A 12,359-nucleotide genomic window follows, 5' to 3' on the forward strand; every position below is an offset into this window, starting at 1 on the left:
TTACAATGGCTTTAAAACATATTAATACTTAATGCGTTTACACTACAGGAAAGCAAAACGTGTGGACACTGTGAACAACTTTAGGAGACTAGAGCAGATGGTGCCTGATGACTTGTTAAAGTATGCCATATTTCTGCATTATACATTGTTTAAATCTAACAATGATGGTATTTGTCCTCATTCTAAAAAGAATTAATGATGGCATGAATGCTTGTTTTCAGGCGTGCTTTTGTGAGGATGAGTACCACACCAGAAGCCTTCCTTTCGTTACGGTCCCATTTCAGCAGCTCTCATTCCGTGCTCTGCATCAGTCATTGGATTCTGGGCATTGGTGATCGGCATCTCTCTAACTTCATGATCAACACAGAGACGGGCGGAATGATCGGCATTGACTTTGGTCATGCTTTTGGATCAGCCACACAGGTGGATTTTTTTGTCTAGTGTTCATTAGTATGTTTGACTGACAGACAATGATTCTGTAAGGTGACAGAAGCACAGCTGCAAATAGTTACTGTACTAATTTAGAGATAAAAGATTGATGAACAGCTTGACTTGATGATGGTTCAGTTAGATTTGAGGACAATAACTTGTTACATGTTGCATGTAGTTCCTTCCAGTGCCTGAACTGATGCCATTTAGACTGACACGGCAGTTTATGAACTTGATGCGACCCATGGCCGAGTCTGGCCTCATCCAGAGTGTGATGGTACACTCACTGCGAGCCTTCAGAGATGACCCAGACCTGCTGCTCAACACCATGGATGTGTTTGTGAAGGAGCCTTCACTGGACTGGAAGGTAGATTTTAATCCTGCAGAAACAAATGGCTTGCTTTCCTTATTGCCACATTGCCCTCAATGTAATCATCGAAGTGTTCTGTCCTCAATTTAGACCTGTTTCACATTTTCCATTTTCTAGTTTCCCCACATAAGAGTTGATGTCTAAAACAAGCTTAGACATTATTGAATCAGTGAAATATAACACCCTTATTCCTCATGTTCCAGAACTTTGAGCTGAAGCAGCTGAAGAAAGGAGGTACCTGGACAGAGAGTGTGGACACCAAAGAAATAAACTGGTTCCCTCTACAGAAGGTCAGCTTTGCTCGCCGGAAGCTAGAGGGAGCCAATCCTTTGGTTATAACAAGGTAGGTCCAACCACAAAACTCAGAACTTATTTTTGTGGATTTCTGGCAAATAAACATGACCGTTTTAAACATTTACTTTGGCAGCACATCATGATGCTTTGTAATTAAGTAAATACTTTTCTTTTTAATTCTTGTAAAGACTTCAAAACCATTTTCTTCATGGACAAAATAAGAATGTTCCAGTTGTATTTTATACAGAAAGACATTTCTAACCATGTTGATTGGTTAATGTTCTAGTGAGGAGCTTTGTCTCGGATTTGAGAAGACCCCAGAGTATAAGGGCTTGTTGGCTGTTGCTCGAGGCGAAGAACAACACAACATACGAGCTCGACACAATGAGAAAGATCTGAACGTTGAAGATCAGGTAGATTGCTTGCTCGATCAAGCAACTGACCCTAATATATTGGGCAGGGTGTGGGTAGGCTGGGAACCATGGATTTGAACCAAATAGTGGATGTCATAATGAAGTCCAGGTAGATGTTTTTTGTATTTTTCAAAATTTTGTAACCCTTTTCTCTAAGTGTGAAGACAAGGCTTTCAGAACCACAGCTACTGTCAGATGACTGTTCTATAGCAATGTTCAGCTATACTGCAAAATGTAACAAGATTACACTAAACAGGTGTGATGTTTATGAAGGAAAAACTGTAGCACACAGTTGTCAATTTCTATTGCACTGCATTAAAGGCATCCAGTCATCAAATAAACATCTGTGCCACTGTCAACATTGTCATGTCAAAGTGTATGAACTGATATGAAAGGGTGAGAGTTCATCCTCTTCACTTCTGTTTTATCACATCAGCTTTTATTAATCATTGGGTAAAAATGATGGTGCTGGCAGCATTTTCATTTACATTGAGAAAGTGATATAACCACTAACATAAGTTGTTTGGTATGTTACAACTTGGTTAATGATATTATTTTGAATGGGGTGCAAATATTAGTAGTTCTTGTACTACAGGGCTGTTGCATGTAACTGATTGGTTGATAAATGTTAAAGGGTGTGTGATGCGTTTCCCTGAAAAGAACGGCTAAAGTAGTTCCAGGCAGGTCTTGACTGCATTACATGTTCATATCACTTTGCCAAATGATTTCAGTTATTTCAAAACTCCTTACAGCTTGCAACAGCAAAAGAACCAACTTGCCCTTTAAGCAGATAAACTTAGTTTTGCTAGTAGTAGAGATGCGTCTGCCAAACACTGTGTGTAAGCAGCTGAAAAAAACTGTAAAGAGAGAAAGATTAAGCATGTGTGAATTACCTGAGAATGTGCATCTCAACATTTTCAAAGAGTTGCCTCTTTTTTTCAAAACTTTACACAAATCCAAGAATTGCACACACTAAATGCAAAATGCCTCGCATCTCACTGCATTAAAAATATCACAAACGCATCTCAAAAGCAAATATTTGTCTTATGTTGCAAACACCTTGGCCATAATATTCTATTTTTGCATATTTCATACACACACAGTTGTTCAAATCCTAAAGCTCTTCTTTCATGAGCTCCTATGTACATATCTGAGATGTTGAAAAGTTCCAGGTAAACACGAAAGCAAGATTGAAACCAAACTATTTATTTTTTTACTGTAAGCATTTGTGGCTGTGAATACAGTATTACACAATATGAAAGAAAAGAAATACATCAACCATGTGTAGTTGGACAAACATTGGTTGTGTTTGAAAAAGGAAATCAAGATACTTCCTGTTAGATTTGTGTGTTACATGGAGAACTGTGCGTTTTATGAAATTGAAAACCGAGTCGAAGGCCAAGAATTAGTGTACGGTTTTGCAGATTTGGTGTGTGGTTCTGGTGTTTGAGTGTCAGGTTTCAGAAATTGACAAGTAAAGATTTTGTGTGTAAGCAGATGAAAAAAAACTAACTGCATTAATCTGCTATCAATGGCTCAAGCCTCCATTAGCTCTAAAATGATGTTTTGGAATTAGCAAGAGGCATGGAATGAGATGCATAAGAAATTAGTCCTACACATGAGCATTTTAAGGACAAAAACCTGACAAATGTCTTGAGGTGTGGTAACCGTAGTATCAGCAGAATAATTCAACGACCCGTCATCAATTATTCCTTACATATGCTAAAGCAAAAAGTTATATTTGTTCAAGTAAAGAAATTACCCAATCGATTGTCAATCATCTTTATTGATCAACAACAAAAGAAACTTAGGCCACAGTTGGATTGGGTCAGAATACCTTCAGGTTTTTCAAAGGCTTTGGGTTCGAGCAAATAAAGTCTGTTGTGCAGGTACCGTAAGGTCAGAGAGATTACAGAGATGGGTACAGGTTAATACACAAAGCAATCAATATATAGATTTATATACATGTATATATTAAACAGAATGGCTATTAAAATCATTATAAGACTGCATAGCATTGAGATACAAAACTGTCTAATGCAATACTGAAGGCCCATATTTGCTGCTGTATCCCTGCAGCACATTGCATGTTTTGCTCTAGACTGGCTTGCTTGTTCAGCCTTACATTTTTGGCCTCCAGCCATTAATAAACTGCATGAGTTTCTTCACTTGAAGTTTGCTAAGCTTAAAGTCTTCTGACAGAATCTCCTCGGTTAGCTGCAGGAGCAAATTTCCATCAATTTTTTCTTGGACAAACAAAGAGACAACATCATCTGCCAAACCAATAAACCGTAGTGACTTAGAAACCTCCTCAATGGAGATACCTGATAGATTACTTGGTGGTTGCCAAGACAAGCCTGTAGCTACAGGACAGGAAATGGAGAACACATCTGTAGTGCCGTGATGCTCTCTTTCAAGCAAGCAGCTTTTGGACTCAAGTTCCAGAACATCCACATCAGCCGTGGCTGTAATAGCACACTCGTCTTTCTTTGTATCGTTACATTTAGGGGTTCTTGGAGGCAAGATAGGGCAGGACTGGCTTTGATTAGTGTTACATTCCTCTGTGGATTTGTCTCTGCACATTTCCATGGTGTAGCTGGTGGACTTGGTGCAAAACTGGGCAGACTGGGAAAACTTTTGGGCCTTGGAGGCCACAGCACTTCCATCACAATTTGCTTGCCAGTCTAACAAGCCTGAAGGACAAGCCTTAGGAGTACCAGGGGTCCTCTTCCGAGGATAACTGGAGTAACTCCTGCAGTGAATCGACGTGAAGTCCTCACCTTTAGACGAGTCACCCACGCAGAAATCGTTAGGCCAGGAAAGGCGGGAGAAAGAGGCATCTACCGAAGGACTGAGGCAAGGGAGAGGCTTGGAGCCTTCATTGGCATCTGGTCTGATCCAGTTACATGGGTAACATGCATGGTTCTGATCATCTGATTCACTCTGTGATTCACCCTCTCCACCTCTATTGAGGGATGGAGAACAGGGAAGGGAGAAGAGGATCGTTCAGTCATTATAAGTAGTGCAGTTCATAAAAACTAATGTCCATTTGTCAATCAAAACAATGCGTAACTCACATGTTGTGTAAGCCAGACGAGTAATAGGATAGTGTTGGGCTTGGGGAGCGGGTATCTGCCTGACGTGGCTTGGCAGGAGGGTATGGCACTGTGGCACTGCTTGAGCCTGCCTGCTTGGAGCTCCTTGGTGGAATCGGTGGAGCATTCAACAATCGGCACTCCTCCTTCACCTGCAAAAAAAAAAAAAAGGGCTCTAAAATGTGAATATTACAATTATATTATTAGGGGAGTGAACAGATACAGATTTCTTGAGACAGACTGCAAATTTATCAACAAGGCCTTGAAAACACATGAAATTTTAACCTTTGTTCCTACTTGGAAAAGAATTAGACCTTCACTGAATGACCAACAGAGTATACAAATAAGTCACTATGTAAGCACAGAATAAACTTTGCCTTGTCTCTGAGTGTGGAACCTGCAAACAGCCTTAAAATCATGGATTGTTTGATCAGGTGTATCAAGTGTAAGCTTTATATTCAGCATTTTCACTCTTTTTGAGCAATGACTTTTCCAGTCTTTTGTTTTACTGGATAAGGATTTTTAGAAATTAAACCAAAAGAACTGACTCAACAGAACAATTCACTCACAAATCACTATTGCTTGCAAAGAAGTTTAACTCTACATTGCCTTACATGACCATCTGAACCCAGATATTTTTTACAGGTTATCAAAAATAATATACACTATGGTTAAAATTCTTTAAATGTTTTTGAAAGAAGTCTCTCATGCCCCCAAAGCTACATTTATTTGATCAAAAATACAGTAAAAACATTAATATTGTGAAATACCATTCCTATTTAATGTTTTCTATATGAATACATTTTAAAATGTCATTTATTCCTGGGCGAAGCTGAATTTTCAGCAGCCATTATTCCAGTATTCACATGATCATGAACAAAAGAAACAAACAAACAAACAAAAACATTTTTGACCAAACGTTTTTACAACAGCATAGATTTGTGCAAATGTTGAGTAAAAATAATTTTTTAAATAGACTTAAGATTAAACTAGTAAAAATGAACTCACAGCTTCAGACTTTGGAGGCACCGGAGGTGGAGGTAGATTGACATCTGTGCCAAGCAGTGCACTTGTAGGACCTGCTGTGGAGAATGGCAGTACAGTCGTGCAGCCAGAGACCGTAGAGTTTCCCCGGACACCCTCAGTGTGGTCTAGCACAGGTCCGGGATTCTTAATATGATCCATCCAAAGCTCCTCGTATGGCACATCTGGTTTAAGGGAGCCTGAAGAACTCTCCAGCAGTTCAGGAAACAGATAATCTGCATCCGGTGGTTCTGCTGGCCCACAATCTCCACATAAGCTAACGCAACCCTGAAGATTCACCTCGCTGTTCCCATGGAGATTGTTTCCGTAGACACAGACAGACAGGCGATGAAATGACTGTGTCAGCTCATCTCGGGCTGAGCTTAGAGAGCTTGGCAAATGCACATGTGAGGGGCAGCCATTGCTCCCGCTTCCACTGCTGTTGCAGATTCCTGTACCACAGATGCTACTTTTGGGGCTCTTTCCGTCCTCAATCCAGTCTACCCGCACGTCACGGACTGCCCTAGAGTAGTCGTCAATGTCGAACTGCTCCTGGCAGTAAGCAAACCAGCGGTGGACCACTGTCTCCAGCCAGGCTTCTCCTTGAAGCAGCCCTTCAGGCACCAGTAAACGTGGCAGTGCTGTAGACACGTGCAAGGGGAAGTGCACTGGCAGTATTTTGTTCGAACGTAACACGCAACACACCACCACTGTCTTAGTCTGGATGTTGACAAGCTTATAGCGATGGCCTTCGCGGATCAAATGGAGGTCATGCGGATTACGTGGCGGGCTGCTGGGCACCATGACATTCACAGGTAACCTGGTCTTCTCCACGATTGTGCGAATAGTGTGTTCACCTTCCTGCATCTGCAGCTCAAGTGGGGAGCAGGTACTGAAGCGACCGCGGCACTGGAAAGGCAGGCTGATGCTCTCATTGGTGCGGTGGTTCATGCAGATAAGGCAGGGCATCTTTCCACGGCCAAGCTTACTGATGGAGTTAAGCTTGCCGATGCGCTTGAAGATAGTGTTGAAACGTGATTTTTCTCGCGATGTTTTGGCATAGAGGATCTCAGCCTGGCCCATTAGTGTCAGCTCATCCCCAGTGCTAAGTGTGATGTTGTAGACTTCAGTGTCCTCATTGGATTCTCCTGATGCCATCTAGGAGAAAAAGCAATTTGAACAGATCACAGAAAAAAAATAGTCAAATAATGCTAGTCAGCCAGAAGACCTTTGACTGCCGCAAATCTTAAAGGGTTAGTTCACCCAAAAATGACAATTATGTCATGAATTACTCACCCTCATGGCGTTCCAAACCCCATAAGACCTTCGGTCCTCTTTGGAACACAAATTAAGATATTTTTGATGAAGAAACCTGAGAGCTTTCTGACTCCTCCATAGACAAATTAATTACCACTGTCAAGGGCCAGAAAGGTACTAAAGAATCGTTAAAACAGTCGACATGACTGCAGTGGTTCAACCTTAATTTTATGAAGCGACGAGAATACTTTTTGTGTGCAAAAACAAAACAAAAATAACAACAATATTCAACAATCTCTTCTCTTCCCAGTCAGTCTCCTACTCAGTTGAAGCAGTAAGCACAGTGCAGTGCTTCCTGGTTCTACGTCAGAACGCCAGCTCAGTATTGGCCGACGCGGTTCACGACACATGGCCGTGATGCTGACGCAGGAGCTGGCCAATAATTATTCGCCGTTCTGGTGTAGAACCCGGAAGCGCTGCACTGTGCTTACTGCGTAGGGGACTGATACAAAGGTCTTGCGGGTTTGGAACAACATGAGGGTGAGTAATTATTGACAGAATTTTTATTTTTGTGTGAGCTAAGCGTTCAAAATTAAGACTAATCAATGTTGAACAGATATACATTTCAAATTACAAATACAATGCCTGAGAATCCATTTGGATAAAGATCTAAATCAAAAAGAGTAGCTGCGTTTACATGGACCCAAATAATCCGACTGTAATCCGACTAGCACAGTCCGAATGAAAATGTCACATCTAACCACGTCAATCGGAATGAATTGGCCAAATATGATTACAATTTCATTCGGGTTGTAAGGGGTGGTTTAAAACTTCTAATCCGATCAAGAGGACATGTAAACACTTTAAAACTGAAACTGGAAAGTACTGCGCATGTGAAATGACATAGAAATGGTGCAATGACGTATGACATAAGGGACATACTGTTGTTGTTGTTGTTGAATGAAGTGTCATTCTAAAATTCTCCTTTCACTCATCGTCTGTGAAGTGGAGCAGGAAATCGGACTTTCATCCACAGACACCTTGTTTTGGGTGCAGGAAGGGGTGTTTAACTGCTTAATATATATATAAGCAGCACGACAACGGTTCATGTGCTCACTGTCTCGTAATTAGGACACAATATAGATATTAAAGGTGGTACAGAGGATGTTTTCGTCGACTGAGTTTTTGAAATGAGCGCATGCAGAAGAACAATCCCCCTCCTTCACAGCTCATTTCAAGTGAACGCCTCCCAAAACTCGTGCACGAGTGTTTGTTTACCACCGGCATTCGCTGTGTTATTAAGCCGGGCACACATTTTACGACTAGCTAAAACATTCTGACTTGCTCAACATACAGCGATAGTTTCCTGTTGCTGAAGCAGATTTATATACTTTCACATGGAATTTGAACACCGACTGTAATCACAGACTGAACACAACTGGCTCCGACTGGACGCGTTTGAGCACGATCAGTCATAAGTATCAATTTACATTCATAATCGGCCTTACAATCGCTAAGCCGCGCACACACTTAGTGGATTCATTATGTCGGACCCACCGCAGGTAACTCATAATCTGCAGTTGTTACTCCTGTTTCCTGACAAAAACATTGCATGCAGCGCATGTAGAGTGTGGAAAGTTACTGGAGCACGCAGCCGCGCTCGTCTCTCACAAGGAACGTCACAGCAGTGATTGACAAGCCAGAGGGCCAATCGTTTACGCGATGATCGCATAAACGATTGGCTGATGTTTTTAAGGCCCTACCTCATGCACAGATGATGTATATTAATATTATTACTTTCAGTGCACCTAATAAATAGTCTATTATCAGTTAGTAAAGACAGTTTCAAGTAATATTGCAAAAATGTATAAAACAAAACATCCTCTTAACCACCTTTAAGTCTTCTCTTTAAAACAAAGAAAAGAAGAAATTTAGTAGAATAGTATGCTCAAACAGTGGAAAACCCTGTATATTCGTGCAGTGTGTGCATGTAAAAAAAAAAAAAAACTTCAATTCCGATTTAAAGCTTGTAACTTCAACCCGATCACTTTATTTAGCGTTCATGTTAACACTACGTTTGGATTTAACAATCAGGATGATTTAATTGCAACTAAAATAACAAAAAGTGTCCATGTAAATGTAGCTAGTGGCTGCCATGAGCAAAAAACCAGACCTTGACATTGAAGGTTATTTCCTCCATGACATAAACTCGCTCAGGGAATGCTTTGGCCACTTCCTCCACGCTGTTGAAGTACTGCACAGGCTCCTTGATGTCCCTGTCCTGCTCCAGCAGCTTAAACTGGCCTGAGACATACAGAGGAATTATGGAACATCATGACAATGATAAAGCAGCATTAGTACGGTGTCAATATGTTCATTGTTTCAGTAACATAAACATACAATATATAATTTCAAATAGATTGGATTTCAAGTTGCCAGGACATTTCCACTTAAAGTGAAAAAATAAATTAAATCAATTTGGGCATATCAAACAACTCCCATTTAGATTTGAATATAATTAATTGATACAACTGTTCATTTTTTATTCCTTGAACTGAAATAATATTTTGACAAATTATATACAGGTCAAAACACTGCAAAAGTGAAAGAAGTAGGAAAATAGATCTATATGAACCAAATCCAGGGTTTTGTAATTCAGATGAAGGTCTTGTTTCCTTTAAGTGGCCAACTGACCCTCTCCATAGCAAGAGGAATGTCAATATGAAGAGACCAATTAGCTAATGAACACCCAACTAAAAGCAGATGAGAAATACAACAGCATTCTGTTTTAATAAGTAGCAATAAAACAGTGTATCCTAGGAGACTAACTTTTATTTCCTTTCACTTACTTATGGAAATACACATAAGGTGTGAGAAAGAACAAGACGTTTCTTCATGCTGCACTACAACAACTGAGTGGCTTACCCTCATAATGGACAGGGATCTCGATTTTCGGTCCGATGACATAATGGCCCTCCTCTAGGCTATGGGCGGTAATTGTGGTCCACTGCCGGCATGAATGAATCAAGAGGTAGTCATTTTCTCTCAGCCCTTCCACCGATTCCCCTGAGGTGAAACACAATATGACATCACTATGTGGAACAGTGACCTTACTAATGTTTTGTTTTGTCAAAGTTAAAAAAGTAAAAATCACAGCAAAGAAGCAATTTGCTTAAGTGGTGCTACACTCCACACTACCTAAATCTCTACAGACTAACTTTTCAAATATTTCAAATAAAATGTTTTCATAGTAGTGCACTTCTCTTAACTGGACTCCAAAATAACTAACAAAAAAAATAATGTTCTTGGTATGGTGGTGCTTATGGATTAAGTCCACAATAAAACTGATCTAAAGAACAGCTGTTGCGGAAAAAAACAAGAAGGTCATAATTTACTCTGCTTATATAATGTCAAAAAAGTATCTGTAAGTAAAGCATTCACATAAACTAATCTAAGAGGTGAGATGGGTTACTTGTGTGTGCCTTGAGCTCTGTCGTACCCAATGAGCGCACAAGGGTTCAGTCAGTGAGTCTGATTATAATGCCCTAGTTCCCATAACGATAATGATCTAGTTCCCCTGATATTACGACTTCCTCCATCTTTACACACAGCACTGAGCTCAGCTCAGCTCACACACAACAGCATTTAGAGTTTACATTTTAAGCACTTAAAACGCTGATAAATAAACAAATCCATTAAGCCTTTATTACTAGAGCTTCACACATTTTAATTTCTTAAGTATAAAAAGCACCTAAAGTTTCAGAATTGAGGAAGTTGCGGGGATTGTGGTCTAGTTCGAAAAATCAAGGAGTTTTGAAGTAGATAATAAAAATTAAACGTTATAAGGTCGGTGTTTGACTGCATGCAATTTTTTTTTAACTCTCTGGCCTCTGGCTAATTTGCGTTAGCCTGCTAACATCCATGCCTCTCTTTTCCGCGTTTTATTTGGTTGTTTGGTCTTTAACTGATTCAGAACAACCAAACATGCATCACTTTTAATGTCGACTGTGTCCACGATGTCGGTAGAGACCCCGGTTTAAAGGCATACCGCTGTGTGTGTTAATGGAGTGTAGGCTCTCGTTAGCCTAGCGCGCGAAGCGGCTAATTATTGGAATTCCACTGGAGCGCGCCCGCCCACGCGCAGCTGTCGCTGTTGCACACAACACCAACACAACTCAGGACAAATCTTACCGCTGTCCAAATTCACGATCTGTGGTAGTCTGTAGGCACTAACAAGTCTGTCCAAAGGTAGTGTCGTCGTACTCCACGTTACATCTTTCAAACTGTTGTACAGCATTGATCCAAGGTCCATGTTAGCTTGCTAACATCAGCACGTTAACCCACCGCAGCATGCATCTGCAGTGAAGAACGGCTCTTTCATGGAGAAAGCTTCGTTAGATGTCCTTTTGTTGACTCAAAGGCAGTCGTGGATTGTAAGTGATGCCATGTCAGCCGACTGTCTATTTACACTGACAGGAAATGCCATGTATCACATACCGTAGCGAACTCAGAGCTGGAGTGGCTATTTCCTCTTCCCAGTAGCTCCAGCGGTTGCTCGGACAACCAGCGCCAATGGTTGTACCTTGAGGTTTTTAAATTGAATTATAAAAAAAAAAAATACAAAACAATTCAGTAGGCTCTTAAAACATTCAACAAACAACATGAATACAAACAAGGATGCAATAGTAACTAAGCTACATGAAAAAAATAATAATTCAAGGGCATCACAAACGTATATTTAACAGACCGTTTTGGGTATTTTTAATTTTATTTTAATTTTATTATTTTTGAAAAATGTATAGATTCAAAATAATTTCAAGGGCTGTTTGGAAATGAAAAAACAGACACTCCACACTACCTAAATCTCTACAGACTAACTTTTCAAATATTTCAAATAAAATGTTTTCATAATAGTGCACTTCTCTTAACTGGACTCCAAAATAACAAACAAAAAAGATCATGTTCTTGGTATGGTATATATGTATCATGGGCATTTCCTTCGAGGAGGCAAGGGAGGCAGTGCCTCCTAAAAAAAAATAGGATGAGAAAATAATCCATATTACATATAAAACAACACAAATATTACAAATTATGACATTAAAAAGAGTGCAAGTCACTCGTATTTCTTAAGGAACACTGCCCAACAGCGACACCCGCAGGTAAAGCTACAGCAGGAGTCATGCCTCCCTTTGCTCTCATAGAAAACCATAGAAAATCATCAGACCCCCGGTGTGCGGTGGGTTTTGTGGGGGGTAATTGAGAATGAATGGGGGAAAGTCATGTGAGAGGAGGCAATGTCTCCATCACTCTGTGATTGGATGTAATTGGTTATGATTGGTTTGTGCGATAAATCCCGCCTCTTGTTTACCTGCACGTTCCGCTCATCAGTTTGAATGAACAAATGATGGTGTCAATGGGAAGACTAATTGAAAAGTAAACAGATCACCCAGATAGATATCACCGCTTTATGTCACGTCA

At 40.3% G+C, this 12,359-nt stretch overlaps 2 protein-coding genes across 4 annotated transcripts in view; one reads left to right on the forward strand and one right to left on the reverse strand.

The window, feature by feature from the left end:
- prkdc (protein kinase, DNA-activated, catalytic subunit) overlaps positions 1-1,851 on the forward strand; it is a 37,477-nt gene extending 35,626 nt beyond the window's left edge. The window contains exons 82-86 of the mRNA XM_067402118.1: positions 49-120; positions 222-423; positions 608-796; positions 1,003-1,142; positions 1,380-1,851. Coding sequence (XP_067258219.1) covers positions 49-120; positions 222-423; positions 608-796; positions 1,003-1,142; positions 1,380-1,584 — 808 coding nt within the window. The 3' untranslated portion in view covers positions 1,585-1,851. The remainder of the gene's footprint in view (positions 1-48; positions 121-221; positions 424-607; positions 797-1,002; positions 1,143-1,379) is intronic.
- An 859-nt stretch (positions 1,852-2,710) lies between these two features.
- On the reverse strand, positions 2,711-11,429 carry garem (GRB2 associated, regulator of MAPK1). 3 transcript variants are annotated; one of them, XM_067402119.1, is made up of 6 exons: positions 11,073-11,429; positions 9,807-9,947; positions 9,055-9,185; positions 5,610-6,782; positions 4,584-4,753; positions 2,711-4,471 (listed from the first exon to the last, which is right to left on the reverse strand). In XM_067402119.1, exons 1-6 carry the CDS (start codon positions 11,191-11,193, stop codon positions 3,628-3,630), a joined length of 2,580 nt encoding a protein of 859 aa, XP_067258220.1. In that variant the 5' UTR covers positions 11,194-11,429; the 3' UTR covers positions 2,711-3,627. The 3 variants fall into 3 exon arrangements, with proteins under 3 accessions (XP_067258220.1, XP_067258222.1, XP_067258221.1); XM_067402121.1 differs by lacking the exons at positions 9,807-9,947; positions 11,073-11,429 and adding an exon at positions 7,824-7,921; XM_067402120.1 differs by lacking the exons at positions 9,807-9,947; positions 11,073-11,429 and having other exon boundaries at positions 7,824-9,180.
- Between the last annotated feature and the right edge of the window lie 930 nt (positions 11,430-12,359).

This window comes from Chanodichthys erythropterus, chromosome 11, assembly GCF_024489055.1.
Source record: "Chanodichthys erythropterus isolate Z2021 chromosome 11, ASM2448905v1, whole genome shotgun sequence".
Taxonomy (NCBI): Eukaryota; Metazoa; Chordata; class Actinopteri; order Cypriniformes; family Xenocyprididae; genus Chanodichthys; species Chanodichthys erythropterus.